At 44.0% G+C, this 19911-nt stretch overlaps 1 protein-coding gene across 4 annotated transcripts in view; it reads left to right on the top strand.

Moving 5' to 3' along the window:
- The window catches only part of VIT (vitrin), a 159095-nt gene that overhangs the window by 124556 nt on the left and 14628 nt on the right, over positions 1-19911 (top strand). For 3 of the 4 annotated variants that reach the window (XM_033939193.1, XM_033939195.1, XM_033939192.1), the window contains 4 exons: positions 2060-2122; positions 3480-3539; positions 7648-7710; positions 8261-8408. In XM_033939193.1, coding sequence (XP_033795084.1) covers positions 2060-2122; positions 3480-3539; positions 7648-7710; positions 8261-8408 — 334 coding nt within the window. The remainder of the gene's footprint in view (positions 1-2059; positions 2123-3479; positions 3540-7647; positions 7711-8260; positions 8409-19911) is intronic. The other variant, XM_033939194.1, reaches the window with a different exon arrangement.

The following is a 19911-nucleotide window of genomic DNA, read 5'->3' as shown; positions in this document are numbered from 1 at the left end:
TATGTTATCTGATAATTGAATTATTTGTAATCACAATTTTTTATGCATTATTTGAAGTTTATATGTACAATTAAAATATTGTAAGAATGAAAAATTTATAAATAAAATATTAAAAAAAAAAAAAGAAGTACATCAAGGCAGAAATGGAGTCAGAGGACTTTATCAAAGAGATAAGTTTTGAATGACTTCCTAAAAGTTTGATAAGAAAGTGCGTTTGAGATAAAATTGGTTAAACTTTTATTCCATTTTCCTGCTTGGAATGATAATGTTCTATCGAGGAATCTCTTGTAGATACAGCCCTTCAAGGATGAAAAAGCGAACAAGTAGGCAATATGGGGCTTATAATCAAAAGAAAAAAATGTCCAAAAATCGGCCTGTCGGCACTTGGACGAACATTCTCAAAATACGTCCAAGTGCCGATAATAAAAACAGGTTTTGGACGTATTTCTAAACGACCTAGACCTCCATAATGTGGTATAAAGATGGACGATTTAACGGCTTGGACAATCAAATCGGCAGGACATATAGTTAGAGGATTTTCGAAACAAAAAAAATTTTGGATGTATTTTTCGAAAATGTGTCCTAGGCTGATTTTTACTTTGGATGACTTGCGACTTAGACGAAAATGAACTTAGACGTTCCTTTCGATTATGCCCCTCCACGTGTACAAGTTGTACCTGGAAATTCGAAATGATGAGATAGATAGATTGGGGATGAATCCGTTATAGTTTTGAAGCAAAGGCAAGCGAACTTAAAAATAACCCTTGCATCCAGCATAATTTTTATACCTGGGGCAATGGAGGGTTAAGTCCAGGGTCACAAGGAGCTACAGTTGGAACTGAACCCAGTTCCCCAGAATCACAGTCCGTTGCACTATTTGGCTACTCCTCCATGTAAGGTTAGACCCCTGAAAAATGTAAGGTTTAGAGGGGTTATATTGAAGGGGTCTTACACTCTGAGTTCAATACCCTCACAGAAGATTCATTAGGAAGTAAAATCATTGACAAAGACCACTAAGAGTGCTTGCATAAAGAATATATAATATTACAGAAAAGCCAGATGCATAAAGATTACAATTAAGCATTACAATTAATGAGAGATATAAGTTTTACAATTACAGAGACTTATTCTGTGTTTTTGTGAATGAGAGAGAATAGGTGATGTGAGGACAGAGAAGTAGAGAGAGAAAGGGGGGTGGGGGGTGATGTTCCAAGCTTCAGGTTCCAGAGAGAGAGACAGGGGTGTTGTAGGGAGGAGGCTTTTATAGATTGGAATAAATAGAAACTATTGTATTTCCCAGTATCTTTCTGTTTAGAACTTGTAAACTGTTTGAAACAATGGTTAGTTTAATTGATAAGGAAGATGTGATACTTGCAGGCATGGTAGATGGGATTAGTCTCTGGCTTCTTTGTTCCATTCAAGTAGCCTATCTTCTTGATAAACAATCCAGTCTGTCTGGATGCTTAATGTATGTGAATTCTGTGCAGGAGCACTTAGGGTCTATCTGCATCAACATTCCAGAGTCAGATTGATATAATGTCCCTTAGGCCTTTGCTGACATTGGTTAGGGCAACCAAAATTGCTGATTGCTAGCAATGCTAGGCTGACACTCCACTTGTTAAGGCCGATTACCGATTGGCTACATTGGTGATAATAATTACTTTACACACTTATTTGTAATCCATGCTCAAAATTGTGTACCTAACTTTAGGTGCCTACACATAATTTGAGAGTCCATGAATAGTTTTATACAAATGGATATAATTTTATAAAGATTTGCTAAGCTTTTTTTTTTTTTTTTTAGCAAGTTTACAAACGGTACAAAATGGTAATGCTGTGCTTTAATGGAGTTATCAAGGGCAGACCTCTGTATGACGTGCATCAGTTATCCAACTTTAATTGCAGAAAGCATGACTTGCAGACTTCTGTTTTTACCATCTCCTTTACTGTTCTTTTAGCTGAGCTAATGTAGTTTTACAGGAAACATTACATGAATGATGCCATGTGCTGAGAGTAACTGCAGCTTTCTATGCGTAATTGCTTTTTTTTCCCCCCTTAGTTCACAGCTCCAGGTCTGGCCTGTCTGATTTGGACAGGTGGGTTCTCAGTTTTGACCAAAGCAGTAAGTACTTCAGTAACTTATTAATCAACATGATGATCAAGCACTACCACACTCCAGCTCTTTAGGAAACATACAGAACATAGTTTAATAACATTCTTGATATACCACCTGGACTAATGTACAGATCAGTGGCACAGTAAAGAGTGTGGCACCCCTCCCCTGCCCTCTTCCTCACCCTCCCTGTCATGTGAGCGCCTCCTTCCTTTTCCCTGTACCTTTTTAACTTCTCTGGCACTAGCAGCATGCCCACGTTGGTGTCGGATCGCCCTTTGACGTCACTTCGTAGGCACGGGTCCCGGGAGTAATGTCAGAGAGAGCGCCGATGCGGGCAGCAACCTCACACCGGGGAAGTAAAAAGGTATGGGGGAAGGCGAGGAGTGGGGGTGGGGGGGAGGGAGGAGGGGTGCCGCGGCCTTAGGAAGACCATGCCCGGGATGTACCACATCCCCCCACTTACTACGCCACCGGTATAGATCATAGCAGTGTACATAAAATCCTAAAATAAATGAGAAAAAAAAGAAACTCCATAATAAAATAGGAAAGTAACAAGCATCCCAAGATAGACAAACTACATCAACAATGTTATCATAGATAGTCGACTGTGCTCCCTCATAAGCCAAGGCAAAAAGGAGGATATTCCATAAACAGCACCGAAACTTAGGCGCCGGAAGGCACTCTACCGGCACCTAAGTTAATCGAGAAACGCCATTTAAAACGGCTAAAAATAAAAAAAATTAAAGAGTCTACCAGCGCCTAAATAAAAGGCGCTGGAATCATGCATACGTAGGTGCTTTAGGGTACTTGATGCCACTATGAGCATTGCTAACACCAGAAGTGGCGTTAGGTGCTGAAACGTAGGCCCGAAAAACCTTGGCCTATATTTCTGGTGCCTTTCTTTTGGGGAGGCATGATTCTCTATAGGGTGCCATCATGTGATTGACATGTGGTCGGCTGCCGCTTTTTAGGCAGCCACCTATATCGGCATCCTATAGACAATCTGGGCCAAAATGTTTCTTCAGTGTTTTTTTTAAATGTCACAAAGGAGAGTTCAGAATGAATAGGAGGGGAAAGATCATTCCACAATCTGGGAGCTAAATAATAAATTAATGTGCATAATTTTCTATTACAGTAGTTCACTGGAAAAACATTTTGTATGTAACAAGACAAGTGAAATTTTACATCTTGTGAAAGAGAAAACATTTCACAAATAGTGCATACTAATTGCTGTTTTAGCACAAGGCGGCTATTTGCAAGGATTTTCTTCCTGTTAGTATATCAAAATCTGTTATCAAAGTTGCCAATACAGAGATTTCAAATATATAATTCATTATATTAAAATCCTTCATTTTACTTTCAGGTGAAAAATTAGCTCAGCCCAAAGCAAATTGGAAAACTACTCACAAGGTGGCTGACACAAGTAAGTTTCTTGTAATCAGGGCAGTAGAGTTGGAGTCGGAAGTAATTTTTGGTGGAGTCAGTCAGTAAAAAAAAAATATACTAGCTCTAGGTTCAAAATGAAAACTTACAACATTATGATATGTGGTAAATATATCATCTTAATAAAAGAAAAAAGTAGTAAGATTTAAAAAAAGCCTACATGGAAAACCACAGGATAACAAAACAAGTGAGGTAATGGGCACAGCAGTTGTGGAACAAAAAGAGTTTATTAATCACAGTTTATTAGAGTTACATAGATATATTATTTATATATACTTTCATTTATCTTTTGTAAATGTTTATGGTATACAGCTTTTTATGGCTAACTGCACAAATTCGTTGCTAGAGAATGTAGTGAAATCAGTTAGCATAGCGGGGTTTAAAAAAGGTTTGGATAATTTCCTAAAAGAGAAGTCTATACACTGTTATTGAGATAGCTTGGGGAAAATCCACTGCTTATTCCTAGAATAAGCAGCATAAAAATCTGTTTTACTACTTGGAATCTAGCTAGGTACCTAGGACCTGGGTCAGCCACTGTTGGAAACATGATACTGGGCTTGATGGACCTTTGCTTTGTTCCAGTATGGCAATTTGTATTATATTTTATCTACATATATTTTTATGTACTTGTATTTATTGTTTTTATTGTTCATGTTTTGTAGTTTTGTTTGTGATTGACACATCATTAAGAAGGTTTTTTTTATAATAATAATAATAACAGGACCGTGAAGTTCTATGCGGTTTACAATGATTAGAAAGATGCTACAGATTGAGTGGAACTTACATAGTTGGAGATTAGTGGCTAACAGTTTAAGATATCAGTGTTATGGGATAGATTGAGATGGGAGATTGTGATGGGAGAGATTGTGCAGATCAGATACCTAGGTACTTCAAGAACAAGTATGTTTTTAGGTGTTTCCTAAATTCACCATAGTTATTTGCGTGCGTAACATGGCCATGTTGGATCCTCTCTTTTGTGCCATCAGATGCCGAAATTAATAAACTGTTTTTGTTTTCACAAATTTATCATATACAAGTATATATATATATACTAGTCTTTAAGCCCGTTACATTAACGGGTGCTAGAATAGAGTGTCTGTCTGTCTGTGTTTCTTTATCTCTCTCTCCTTGGCCGCTGTCTGTGTCCTTCTGTCTCCCCCCCCCCTTCCCGAGCAAAGCTGTCTGCCCCCAGCACACACCTCCCACCCAAAGCAGCCCCTTTTCCCTATCCCTATCTCTCCATGGCCCCTTCTGTCTCCCCCCAGCACACCCCTCCCCCAAAGCAGCCCCCTTTCCTTCTCCCTGTCTCTCCATGGCCCCTTCTGTCTTCCCCCCAGAGTAAAACTGTCTGTCCCCAGCACAACTCCCCCCCAAAGCAGCCCCCTTTCCCTCTCCCTATCTCTCCATGGCCCCTTTCCCTCTCCCTCTGGCCCCCTGAATTAATCCCCCTGCTTACCCTCCCTCCATCCCGGCGAATTCTGGCCTGCTCCTCTTCAAAGCAGGCCGCGATCGTGGTGGCCGGCCCCAGCGAACTTCGCAGGCCGCTCCTCAACCTGGAAGCACGCTCCCCCTTGACGCGATCCCGTGCGTCAGAGGGAATGTGCCACCGAGGCAGGAAAGCGGCCCGCGAGGCCCGCCAAAGCCGGCCACGATCGCAGGCTGCCCCGAAGAGGAGGATCAGCGGCAGCAACAGCAGCGGTGAGCGAGGGCGGGAGGTATGGTCCAGCTTGCTTCGGGTTGGTGAGGTGAGGGCGGGAGGTCTGTTGAGCTTCCTTCGGGTTGGTGAGGGCGGGAGGAGGGGAGTGGCCAGAGTGATCATTGGCCGGGTTCTGAAATGGACCATGGCCACGGATCACACACCATGGCCGCAGTAATCACGCTTTTTTAAAAGCGCATGCGCCACTAACTTTTTATTATATAGGATATATATATATATATATATTTAATTGGTTTTATACCAAACTTTTCAACCCCCCCCCCATAGGGAGACGGCAAACCAAAATAACATTTCTGTACCTGCCTCTTTTGTCCCACTTTAAATTAGGGCTACAAGATACCAGGGCCTTCTACGCAATAAAGAAAGCCTACCTAGTCAGTTTCAGCTACCCCATGCTGTTCTAGTGTTTTTCTCTGTTATCACTATATCTGGGTTTGTTTGAGGTTTTTTGTTATCTAGCATTTTATCAGTCAGGGTTGTGATGTCCCAGATGATCATAACTTTCTTTTTAATAGCCTTTCCTATTAAGTGAAGTGCTTTAGGCATCATCAGGACATTTTGTTTCTTCAGAATGGATCTCTACTCTTTTCATTTTGTCATTTCCTGAGTTACTATTGTAGATACCATTGTTGATCTAAATTTTTAACTGTTTTTATGTACCTTACCTTAGCTTTTTGGGAAGACAGGCTAAATAGTGAAATGATATGAATTGTGTATACACACATTTACACCTGCTTTGGAGCTTGCAGGTTGTTAAGGCTGGTTCTGGGAACCTCTCTTATATAATAATCTTTGATGCTATCATAAAATATATTTATAAAAGATATTTATCTGCCAAAACCCTTCAAAATTACCACCATATATGTGGCAAAAAAAGTTTTCCAATAAAAAAAAAAATTGCAGATAATTGTCATTCAGTCTATGCTGTTAGATAATGTTTTCATTAATTTCATGAAAGTACAGTGGTACCTTGGTTTACGAGCATAATTTGTTCCAGAAGCATGCTCGTAAACCAAAATACTCGTATATCAAAGCGAGTTTCACCATAAGAACTAAGGGAAACACGCTTGATACGTTCTCACCCCCCCCCCCCCCCCGAGGCCAGCGGCGCTGCTCTACCCCCCGCCCCCCAGAACCTGCATTGCTCCCCCCGAAGGCCCCCCCGACCTGGCACCCTCCCCCCCGCGATCCGGCATCCCCCCTCTCACATTGCACCTCCCCCTGCCGCGATCTGAAATCCCCCAGCATCCACCCGAACACGCTGCTTACCCCCATCTGACCACCAGCACCAATGCACATGACCTGCCAGTGCCCGAAGATCTGCGTCTTTTTCTTTGCTGGGCCTTGAGCATCTGCGCATGCTCTCTCCAAGATTCTCGGAGATCTCAGAGAGAGCGTGAACTCGAAGGCCTTGAGCATGCGCACATGCTCAAGGCCCAGCAAAGAAGAAGATGCAGATCTTCAGGCACCGGCACCAGCATGTCCTGTGCGTTGGTGCCGGTGCTGGTGGCCAGATGGGGGTAAGCAGCGTGTTCGGGTGGGTGCTGGGGGATTTCAGATCACGGCAGGGGGGTGCAACGCGAGCTGGGGGATGCTGGATCACGGGGGGAGGGGGGAAGGGTGCTGGATCATGGGGGCGCCGCTCGCAAATTGAGGCAAGCTCGGTTTCTGAGGCGCCGATTTTGCGAATGTTTTGCACCGTCTTGCAAAACACTCGCAAACCGGTGCACTCGTAAACCGAGGTACCACTGTAATGGGACCATCATATTTGAGACAGGGGAAATCAGACAACAATTCTTCCACATGGTATAACCATCAGCCCAATATGAAACTATATTGAAATGAAACTACTCTTATTTTTTAAAGTGCAAAACTATAAAAAATGTAATTCTTCAAAAGATTACGGCCCTCTTTTACTAAGCTGCAGTAGAGGGTTCTACTGTAACCTGAGGTGCTAAATGCTCCAACAATCATATAATTCCTGTGAACGCTCCAGGCTGTGGTAGAAACCTCTACCATGGCTTAGTAAAAGGGGTGGGGGGTACATCATTTAACTTCTGAGTCAGTACTCCACAATATCTGATGTGTGTCACCATCCACACAGCCATGCATTCATCTCCAGGAGGCGAGCTTCTCTGCCCTGGTCTTTATCCTTGACAGGGAGGATAGATGAGAATATCACCTGTGCACCTGACTGTCTCACTTTCTCTCCTAGAGCCGCAAAGTCACTTTTGATACTTTTGCAGGGGTACCCAGCAGTATCATTAGTGCTAACACACCGTTCCAAATTCCTATTATTTTTGCTTTGTCAATTCAGTAATAATATTTGAACTAAAAAGAAAACCAGTTAATCTTCCATTGATCTTTTCAGCAGTTACATCAAGAGAAGAAATGAACCCAAGACCCGCAGAGCCTGTATCACAAGGAGACCCAAGTATGTACAGCAGTCATAACGGAAGTTCAGTTGCCTAAAGCCATACATTTCTCTAATTTGTACTTTTTGCAATATTAGAAATTGATATATTTTTTTTTGTTTCAGGCAAATCCCCATCATGTAAGACTGTGAAGGGCAAATCTATAATCTAAGTCAGGGGTGTCCAACCTGTGGCCCGAGGGCCGCATGCGGCCCCCGTGAAGTATTTTGTGTGGCCCCGGTCGAGGACGATGCAGTGTTTTCTTCTGCTGCTCCTGGGTATTTACCATCTTGCCGGCTCCCTCCTCTGTCTTGCTGCAGCATTTGCGCGGCCCCAGAAAATTTTTTTTCAGCCATTGCGGCCCAGGGAAGCCAAAAGGTTGGACATCCCTGATCTAAGTGCTCAAATTTACACCCGTTACACAAGTAAATGTTTAGAATATTAGCATTTATATGCATATTATTAACATAGTACTTAAGTACTGTACTATTCTTCAAATACCATCTTATCTTAAATAGCATAGAGGGTAGATCACAGGGATAATCTTAGACAATTGTTTTCCTCCTGTAGGCTGCAAGGTGGACCTGGCCTTCTTGATTGATGGGAGTTGGAGCATTGGGAAACGCCGTTTTCGAATCCAGAAACAGTTCCTGGGTGAAGTGACCCAGGCTCTAGATGTTGGTCCAGCTGGTCCCTTGATAGGCATCGTTCAGTATGGGTAGGAGTACAGTACCTTTCTAGATAGAATGCTCCCTTGCACCTCCTGTAATGATTGCATTGCATGAATGCTGTCAAAAAAACATACTTGTTTTTCAGGTCCAGTAGGATCCTTTGGGCTCCCAGCTTAATCAATATGGTCTTACTCTTCACAGATCAGGCATTAAACAACTAAATTTTATCTAAATGAATCTTTCCAGGATATGAGTCTGGATATGTCTATAATATGGTGGAGGTAGAGCACCATAATGTCCTTGGCTTGCAGTAGCTGGCACTGAGGAGAATTCCAGAAAATAAAACCCCAAAAAACAAGGCAAGCAAACAATGACAACTCAGTCTATCTTCTCGCTCAAAATCTGCTCAATGTTCACATACAGGAATGCACAAAAGGAGAGTTCCTTTGTTGTGTTCAGTTGGCACTCATCCCCACCAGTGCCAACCCTGAACTATAATGTCTTTGATGCACACCCGTGATGTCACAGGGAGCCAGAGCAAGTGATGGTCTGTATTTTTAGAAACTGGTACAGATGTTGCAAATGGGATACTCCGGGTCAGATGGAAAAGTAGCCAGATGGCCCAAATAACAAAATAAGGGCAGCCACAGAAACTGTCTTTCCCCTCCAGAGCTGACCCTGAGGTTTAATGTATTCAATGCACTCCCTGCTTCATAGATGCTAAGGATATATCTGGGTTCTTGTCCCTCACAACCAGGGCCAGATTTAGATGAAAAGAGGCCCTAGGCTATTCCACTTATGAGGCCCTTTCATCTCCCATTTTTAAGTTTGTAAATTACATGAGAGATAATAAAATACATCATTACTGTGATATATATCAATATGTTAAATGAAACATGTTGTTATTGGTACTAACCTTTATAAAAAAATGTGACACGGATAATAAATAAAAAAAAGTCGAGAACACTTATTTGGACATTTATTCTCAGTACCATACTTGTAACAATAACTAATCAAACATAACACACAACATTGCCCCTTCCTATGTCCATAGTGCCCCCAGTGCGTCCTTCCTCACCTCACCCCCCTCCAATGCCCGCCTGCCTCCCATCCCCCTTCCATTGAACACCCCCTCATGCCATCCTGCCTGCCTGCCTTCCATTAACCCCCCCCACCCCCCTCCGATGCCAGCCTGCCTGCCTCCCATCCCCCTTCCACTGAAACCCCCCACCTCCCCCCGATGCCAGTCTGGGCCGCCCTGTCCTGACGGATCCACGTTTTGCCTCTCTCCCCACGGGGCTGGGCTTTGCCCAGCTGTTTCCGGACTGACGTCTTTCCCTCCCCAATCCTCCTCCCAGGGCGAGAAAAAGAAAGGGAGAAGCCGAGTCGGCGCCTCATTGAGGCCGGAGCTGGTTCCAATCTCGAAGCGTAGAATTTCTCCTTATTTTCGGTTCAGTGTTTTAGTGTTCACTGTTTTTAGAATAGTGTAATTTTAATTTTGCTAACAATTTGAATGTAGGCCCCTCTTGATCTTGAGGCCCTAGGCTGAAGCCTAGTTAGCCTATAGGAAAATCCGTCCCTGCTCACAACAATGTCTGAATGCTTTAGATTGATAAATAGGAAGCATTCTCCAGCTCCCAACAAATTCTCAAGTCACACAAAAAAAATTCTAATTGTGAAGTTTGAATACTTCTGGACTGAGTCCCTTAAGGCTTTGGCTGCTCTCAGCAATTGATCACAGCTGAACACTCCAACTTCAGACCCTCTTTAGGTCTCTACTCCTCTCCTTACTACAAGGCTTAGATGTTCATGGAAGAAGAAAGCCCACTGGGCTCTGCTGCCTCTCAACCCAGCTGTGGCTAAATGTAATTCCCAACTAATTCCGTGCCCCAGATTAAAATTACCTTCCCCAAAATCTAAGATATATTTATCTACCGTTAGTGGTGAACAGACAGGCCCGTTCCACATTACATCACTTTAGACTCAGGCCAAGGGATTCTAGAAATGTTCTCCGTCTAAAATCAGAGACATATTTTTGTACTCAACTACACATCATCATTTAAAAAAAAATGTATAATAAGCAAGTTGAATGTCATTACAGGAAATGTGTTTAATTTACAGATATTTATTTGAAAACCTGTCAATTAAGCATACTTTCTGATCTAGTTTTCAGACAGATGTTTTTTTCAGCTCACCCAGACATATTGTAGCATTCAAATCTCACTGGGCCACTAGACCTATTATATATTTTAGTTTTGTTAATTTCAAACCCTGCATTATTAAGACAAATTGGGTCTGTACAAAAAGTGCATTCTTGAGGATGTCCAATGGCTTAATCGCTGCACTGCGTTCTGTTTTATTGAATATCTGGGTTTTATTAGAAACATTAGTCTTCGTGCTTCAGGCTGGATGAGGTTGGTGATGGGAGGTTTTCCTGTTACTTTACAGTGACACCTAGTGGCAATGTGCAGAGTCCACCCTAATGAGCTGTGCATTTAATAGCTGGAAAGGCCTGGGAAGAGACTATTTAAAAATAGGGGAGGGGGAACTAATTGCAAATGTAAGTTCATGTTCTGTAGCCATGATCTATAAGACAAGTCAGTTCCAATTAGTCGGGAAGCCACAGCTTTTATACACTAAAAAAAAGTTCACAGCATATTTATTAAGGGACAGTCTGTAATTGGGTGCCTAAAAAGATATGCGCCTAAAGTTAGACACCCATTTCATGACAATCACAGGTGCCCATTGCAGAGTTGTGCCTAACTAAAACTTAGTTGCCTACAATGTAGGCCTTGATTTTACAAGCCTAAGTACTTTAGAGAATCATGCCTAATGGCACCTGAGTCCTTCTCCGCCCCTAAACACGCCTACTTTGAAGTAAGGCACCATTAGATCCCATAAGATAGGTGCCTATCTTATGTAGAATCGTGCCTAAGAAAATGGGCGCCTATCACTCAATTAATTTTTATTTTTTCAATTATGAGCTTATTAAAAGCTCATAATTGAAGCCAATATACTAATTAAGGGATCCTTTTACTGAGGTGCGCTAAATCAATTAGCACATGCTAAATTGGTTAGTGTGCCTTAGTAAAAGGACCCCTAAGTTAGGTGCTTAACTTCAGCACCTATTTATTTAGGCGCTTTTAGGTGCCTTTTATAGAATTTCCCTCTAAGGGCTTTTACAAAGCCGCGGTAGCGATGCTGCTGCAGTAAATGCACTGAAGCCCATAGGAATTGAATTGGCTTCAGTGTAGCATCACTATCATGGCTTTGTAAAAGAGGCCCTGAAACATAAACCTTATATATTTCTCCCTCCGTATTCGCGGGGGTTAGGGGATCAATATAACCGCGAATACTGATAAACCACGAATAACTTTTTCATATGTTATTTGCGGTTTTCTTTTAAAAACCCTCCCGCATTTGGTGAAACCACAAATAACAATCTTGTGTGCCGGTATCTCAACCTTATTCCAACCTTACTTTATCCCCGCTCCCCCTCTGACGCAACCACTTTCCATGTGCTGCATTCCACCTCCCATCTTGACTCAACTTCCTGTTTCCGGTGGGGAGGGAGGTGGCAGAGGGAAAGCTCCAGGGCCACTGAAGGCAACCCCATGTAAACTACCGCCGCTGCCGGCAACCTCAGAGACAAGTTTGAAGGTAGAACCAATGGTGAGCGACAAATGCCAGACCTCGGTCACTGTAGAAGTGTGGAGGGAAAGATACCAGACCGTGGATGGGGGTGAGGGAGGCATGCTGACCAGGGAGAGTGCAAATGCGTGTTTCTTGGTCTCTTTTGACTGATTCTTGAAAAGAGGCTGGTAATCTGTGATTTTCTCAGTGCAATCTGTGAATTGGTGCTTGGGAAAACGCGGCAAAATTTTTCTCTGCAACCATGGATGACCTAATTCGGGTGGGAGGAGCCAGAGGTCAAAAAACCATGAATAATCAAGACCACGAATACGGAGGGAGAAGTGAACAAAGGGTTTAGGAGCCCAAAATACTTGGAAGAGAGAGCTAGGGAAAAAAACTATGATGAAATAACAAAATATTTAGCAGAGGTCAATAAAGTAAACTAAGTATGTATTTTCTATTTCTTAAAACTATAATTCATGGATACACCCATAATGTGAAGTCAGAGGGAGGGACGCTAATAGGAAATTCAGGGAAATGCTGCTTTACTGAGAATATGGTAAAAGATGTAGGAAGCAGTAGGATAAAGGAAATGAACAGCCTTGAGTGTTGAACTAAATAAACAGATCTGTTCATTTACCTAGATTGGTGGAGGGCCAAGAAAAGGAAAATGACAAAGCCAAATTGCACAGAGCAACTATAGCCTGTTTCCACCTACATGTTAACATCAAAGCACTAGCAGCATTGGTTTTGGTCTATTGCAGGAGTCAGCAACCTTTTTACAGCAAAAAGTCAATTTATCCAAAATGTTTGACCCAAGATTTACAAAGAGCTGCAAGTTGTAGCTTCTCTCCCCTCCAACCCCTCGCAGGTCTCTGCACCTCTCATCCCTCCCTCCCCTGCCCCTCCCCCCAACCCATAGCCAAGATTTTCATCCCTCTGCAGGCCCCAACCCTTTAATCTCCCTCCCAACCCCATGATTCCACACCCCCCGGGCCTACCAAGGTACCTGGTGGTACAGTGGGAGTGTTTGTGACAGGAGCGCAGCCCTCTCGCTCCTACCTCCTCGCGGTTGCCTTCTAAAATAGCTGCCGTGACCTCTCACGGCTGCTCGTGGTACTACAGGAAATGCCGCAAGAAGAGCCACATGGGGTTCGCGAGACGCAGGTTGCCGACCCCTGGTCTACTGTAAGATACAACTAGGGAAAGGTTCCATAATAATGGTAGATGTCTGAATTAACAAAAAAGAAAAGATGATTTTCTGCAGTTTCTTTCCCCACTTTACATCTCAGGAGAAATTATCAAAGTTTCAGAGAAAAGCTGGTGGATGTACAATATGGTTTTTCAGTGGGGGTGGGGATGGGGTGAAAAAAAATTAAGACTGCTTATACTGTTTGTTAAGTGGTAGAAACAAAATCAGTAATGGAATGCTATAAAGTTTTGAATAAGTCCATAGGATGCTTAGATGCAAAGTAGTGAGGGGAAAGTCAGAGGCATATGAGTGAAAAGTCCACAGCTATCAAATTTCCCCCTATTATTGCATATATGTCACACTGAAAGACTTCCAATCTTTAAAAAAATGTGATATTAGACAAAGGGGCATTTTCAATAGGATGTCTAAGTCCAACTGTGGACATTTTGAGAAAAATGGCCAAAAATTGGGTGGAGAAAATGTCCTTTTTTTTTTCCAAAAATTGGCCCAACCAGACATTTTGTCCAACTAGACGTCTATATTTTTTTGCCATTATATAAAAAAGGTCCAAATTAAAAACATCCAAAACAGGCCATCTGTATGTATGTGGCATGTGGGCCTGGATCTCCTTCTCTGCAGTCTTTTGCACTGTCTACCAGGCTACTCCAGAGCTTGTAGCTCTACTAGGACTGGCCATAATATCTGCAGCTGTCATAAAGACCGATATGTGATGTTTCATGCAGATATTTGGGGGTGGGGGGGGGGTGGGAGTGGGAGTGGGGCCATATTTTCATCCCACCAGTGGTCATCTGGTTTATTTGGGTACCTTTTTGGCCCTTTTTTTAAATTTCAGGGCTAGCCCAAAACGTCCAAATTGTGTCCTGGATGTTTTGTAAAATGTTTAACACTGTAAATGTCCACATGCTAAGCCCAGCCTAATCCCACCCAAAACACACCTCCTTAATATTTAGAGACACTGGAGACAAACCAATTAGAAAGACATCTAAAAAGTCAGTTTAAAAAAATGCCCACTTGGATGTTTTGATTAGTAAGTCGTGTAATTACCAGTTTATGCTGTCTTTTAGATGTCTATGTTTTTTGAAAATGAGCCCCATAATGTTATACATTATAATGCCATTATTTAAGAAGCAAAGATATCCACCTTTCATGATTTCCTCTATTATTGCGAACACGCGAGCGCTAGAATAGCATTGCAGAATAAAAAAAGAATTACACATCCAGACCCTGTGCCTTTCAGACCAACTCAGAACTGGAAACCTTTGTGCTGTAGGCCTAATTTTAACTGCATAACTTATCAGGTTAGCTGCTGAATATTATCGCCACACTGGTTCCATATTTGTCCCTCTTTCCAAGGATAAAATTTGGCACATATCCTGAATAAATGAATGGCTGAAGTCCTTTAGGACAGGCTTGGAACCCAATGCTCTGTACTCCAGATACATATATTTGAAGCAGACCTGCTTATGCTCAGTATGGAATAAGTATGTAAGCACAATTCCAAAGTTTGAGGAAAACGTGACTGCTATGGGCTTGATTGATCATGTGTTGCCACTATGACTAACAATAACTAGTCTGTCAAAGCTGGTCCACTTGATGAGGTGGCAACCTTGGTTATTGACAAAGCCAATCAATGTTCATAAGAACATAAGGACTGCCATACTGGGACAGACCAAAAGTCCATCAAGACCAGTATTCTGTTTCCAACAGTAGCCAACCCAGGTCCCAAGTACCTAGCTAGATCCCAAGTTGTAAAATAGATTTTATGCTGCTTATCCTAGGAATAAGCAGTGGATTTCCCCAAGCCATCTCAATAATGGCCTATGGACTTATATTTTAAGAAATGATCCAAACCATTTTTAAACCCCACTAAGTTCAGTATATTAAATGAGCTCCCACTGTACAACCTGTAGTGACTTCAGACATTTTTGATTGGTCATTTACTAGTCAGCCATTCCTTCTGTGACCTGATGACTGATTTAAAAAATGCATAATCTTGCCTGCAAATAGCAATAAGCTATCTAGATCAGGGGTGTCCAACCTGGGTTTTCAGGATTTCCTCAATGATTATGCATGAGTTCTATCTGTATACAAGGGAAGCAATGCATGCAAATAGAAACATAATGGCAGATAAAGGCCAAATGGCCCATCTAGTCTGCCCATGAATAGATGGGAAAGGGATTGTGATTTGATATACCAATTGGAAAAGGTGGATTAAGCAGTTTATAATCTACCCAAGCATTTTCCCTAGCCATGTCAGTGGGCTCACAGCCTATCTAATATATAAGGTAACCATACGTTCCTGTCCCGTTGTCCCCACTCACAGCTCCGGGATGCTGAAATGTCTCATTTTCAGAGACAGCGTCACGAAGCTTTGAATGGGGCTAAAGGGACAGGGGATCGCAGCCTGGATTCGGCAGGGGTTGCATCATTGCTCGGGCCCCACTGACCCTCCCGACTCTCCCAGCGAGATGACTGAGCAGCAAACCTCCCTCCAGTAGCGTCGGCAGCCACAGCACACTAAACAGGCTGCTTTGCGGCTTTCTCCTGCCGGTGAAGCATCACTGATGACATCATTAGTGACACAGCAAAGGGACTCACCGACAGGAGAAAGCCGCGAGGCAGCCTGTTTAGCGTGCTGCGGTTGCTGATGCTACTGGAGGGAGGTTTGCTGCTCGGTCATCTCGCTGGGAAGGTCAGCAGGATTCACATGGGAGGGAGAGATAGGAGGGTCAGAGGGGTTCGGCTGGGAGGGGGGAGAAGCGGTCTGCCTCGGGTGCTCCAAGGCCTGGCGCCATTACTTTCTTTGGGCAGCAGCAGTGTATACAATTTGTTGCTGTTGCCGGCTTCAGGCCTTCCTCTCTGCCGGGTCTTGCCTACTTCCTGTTTTCATGAAGACAGGACCCGACAGAAAGGAAGGCCTGAAGCAAGCAACAGCAGTGAATTGTGAATGCTGCTGCTGCCCGATGAAGTTCAGGATGCCAGGCCTTGGCTGACAGAAGGAGGAAAGGGAGCAGAGGGGGAGAGTGTTGCTGTACTCAACTGGAGGGAGAAAGAAGATGAGGGAGGGAATGAAAGGAGATGCCAGGGCATGGAGGGAAGGAGGAAGGTATGCCAGACCAAGGGAAAAGGAAGGGAGAAAGGAAGGAGGAGATGTCAGAGCATGGAGGGGGAGGGAGAGATGGAAGAAAAGGAGAGAGATGCCAGGGAATCAGGGAAGGGATGATGTTAGACCGTGGGGTGGGAAGGATAGAAAGGAGAAGAGAGAGATGCCAGAGCATAGAGGAGGGGGTGGTGACAGAGAGAGAAAAATGGAGAGGTGACAGAGCTGAAATCAATCATGTACAAAGGAGAGAAGGGGCACAGGATAGATAGTTTATGGAAGGAGCATAGAAAGAGGGAAGATGCCATATGGAAGAGAGAGAGAGAGAGAGAGAGGGCGAACACTGGATGGAAAGAGCAGAGAGAGCAGTGAATGGAAGGGGCGAGACAGAGGGTGAACAGTTGATGGAAGGGGTAGAGAGGGAAACAGACACTGAATAGAAGTGTGAGGGAGATGAAGGACACGCTGACCTGAACACCGGCTGAAAAGCAGGCAGAAGGCAGAGAGGAGGTAGGAAGACCTTAGGAGAGAGACAGGAGGCAAAAGGCAGGGAATAAAGGCGATCCACAGCAGGGGCAGCGGCGAGAGTTAGCTCCGCCCACCCCCAAGCGTCAGCGAGGTCAGAGCCCGAACTCCCCCTTGAAAGGGGGCGGAGCCAACGGCGCCCAGCCGTTCGGCGCGCGGCGAAGGCTTGCGAAGGGACTTGCAAGGGACGAGTATCTACTATCAAGTATCTACTATCAAGAACACCGAGGAGGACTGAACGGTAAAGAAGCAACAAACACAGAAGGTAAGGAAGAGACAGACGCCAAGGGAACAAACCCACACATACAATCAAGGTGAGGTAGAGCGGAGACAGCACACACAAAAGACATAGCAAGGCAAGCAACATAAGGAAGCAGCAGGCAAGGAACACAAGCACACACGAGGGAAGCAAGAAATGGAAGCTCAAGGAAGTCAGAAGGTGAGCTTTCCGGTCTTCTGTATAGGCTGCAATATGTATGACTACCTCCCTTCGGGGATCCAGGCATACATTTGCAATCGATGCATGGAGATGGATAGCTTGAGATGTCAGGTAAGACTATTGGAAGGAACAGTGATGGAACTCGAAGACAGAATCCGAGCACAGGAGAAGATTCTAGTGGAGTACAGCCCAAACGACGAGGTCAAGGAACTAGAAATGTTCATAGAGGAAGCTCATCAGCACCACGTAGAGATCCCAGGGCTGGAAAACTGTACTCAAGAAACCCATGTGAGGAGAGAAGACACCCATGCAAACACAGAAGAAACCGAAGACGAGGTAGGAGACAACCGCACACCAGGAGGAATAGTGAGAGCACAGGAAGACATCCCCCCACCCAAAGAACAGGAAACAATTTCAAGAGTATCATTGGAGGAAGAAGACTGGCCCTACTCCATGGACGTGGACCTACGCCCCCCAAGGAACTCCCGAATAAAGAAGATGGGGATCATCGTAGGCGACTCCATTATACGACATGTGGACAGCCACACCGCAGGAGGAAGAGAGGACAGAGTCGTCACCTGTCTGCCTGGAGCAAGAGTGAAGGATGTGACCAACAGGATCTCCAGGATCATAGATGGCGCAGGGGGAGAGGACACCGCTGTGCTTATCCACGTGGGAACAAATGATGTGAGCGGGCGGAAGTATGACAGGGAAGAGCTGAAGGGCCAGCTCCGCTCACTCGGAAGACAACTGAAGATCAGGGAGGTGAGGGTGGCCTTCTCTGAGATCCTCCCAGTACCAAGAGCGGATGGAAAGAGACAAGGGGAATTGCAAGAAATCAACGCCTGGATGAGACGATGGTGCGAAGAAGAAGGCTTCGACTTCGTGCGCAACTGGACGGCGTTCTGGGGAAAAAGCAAGTACTACAGAAGGGACGGACTACACCTCAACAAGGAAGGAGCAAGAGTTTTGGCAGGCAACATGAAGAAGGCAATCGAGAAGGCTTTAAACTGAAAGATAGGGGAAAGCCGACAGTCGACCACCGGTCGATGGCACGGATAGCAGGATGCCCCGACGAAGAAGCCAAGGACTACTACTCCTACACAAGAGAAGACGACCCCACAGCCAATAAGGGAGAAAAAGCAGGAAGGGACAACTCAGACACAGGAGAGGACGACCACACAGCAAACAAGGGTGATAACACAGGAGCAGTAAAGGATACCGTATTTGAAACTATAGGGACGGCCAAGAGTAGAAGGTCCAAAAAGGTAACACAAAGGGAATTTAGATGTATGTATACGAATGCTAGAAGTCTAGGTAACAAAATGGGGGAACTAGAGACAATAGCGAGACATGACATATTGGATATCATTGGCATAACAGAAACATGGTGGAATGAAGAAAACAAATGGGACACAGTACTACAGGGATACAAACTGTATAGAAGAGATCGAGTAGGGCAGAAAGGTGGAGGTATTGCTCTATATGTTAAGGAGGGAATAGATTCTGTTGAAATGGTTACAACAGAAATGAAAGAGAAGCTTGAGTCACTCTGGATCAAAATTCCTGGTCAATATGGTGCAGATACGAATATTGGCCTTTACTATCGTCCCCCAGGACAGGCGGAGGAAACTGACTCAGAAATGATGGAGGAAATCAAACAAGAATGCAAGACGGGCAATGTAATTATATTGGGAGACTTCAATTTCCCAGGGATAGACTGGAAACTAGCAACCTCCAACTGCGGCAAGGAGGCCAAGTTCCTGGAGGTGCTAGGGGATTGCTTCCTGGAACAAATGGTAAAAGAGCCGACAAGAGGCAACGCCACCTTGGACTTGGTCCTAAATGGCCTCACGGGACCGATAACAGAAGTGGAAGTCGTGGTTCCACTGGGAACGAGTGATCACAATGTAATCAACTTTAAACTTGACATCGGGAAAGGGAAACATGCCAAAACCTTAACCACCACCTTAAACTTTAAAAAGGGTAAATACGATCGCATGAGGGCCATGGTAGAAAAACGACTAGAGAAGATGGTGGACAAACTTGAAACGGTAGATCAGGCATGGTCCCTACTGAAAAATACTATCACAGAAGCACAAGATCTCTACATTCCAAGGATTTCCAAAGATCGGAGAACAAAGAGCAAAAGAGAACCGGCATGGCTTACCATACAGGTGAAGGAAGCCATAAAAGAAAAGAAGGACTCTTTCAAAAAATGGAAATGCAAAAAGACAACCGAAGCCTGGAACAAACATAAAGATGATCAGAAGAAATGTCACAAGGCGGTGAGGGATGCAAAACAGGATTATGAGGAAAAAATAGCCCAGGAGGCCAAAAACTTCAAGCCCTTCTTTAGATACGTGAAAGGGAAAAAACCTGCAAAAGAGGCAGTGGGACCGCTGGACGACCAGGGAAGAAAAGGGTACATCAAGGAAGATAAACAAATCGCAGACAAACTAAATTCCTTCTTTGCGTCTGTCTTTACGAAGGAAGACACCTCAACAATACCTGAAGCGGAGAAAGTGTTTCCAGGAGAAATAGAGGACAGCCTCACCACAGTTGAAGTGGACTTAGACCAGATATACTATCAGATCGACAAACTTAAAAGTGACAAATCCCCTGGACCGGATGGAATTC

The sequence above is a fragment of the Geotrypetes seraphini genome, chromosome 3, assembly GCF_902459505.1.
Source record: "Geotrypetes seraphini chromosome 3, aGeoSer1.1, whole genome shotgun sequence".
Lineage (NCBI taxonomy): Eukaryota > Metazoa > Chordata > Amphibia > Gymnophiona > Dermophiidae > Geotrypetes > Geotrypetes seraphini.
Note: the sequence above shows the minus strand (reverse complement) of the source record. Positions and strands in the feature narration are given on the sequence as shown.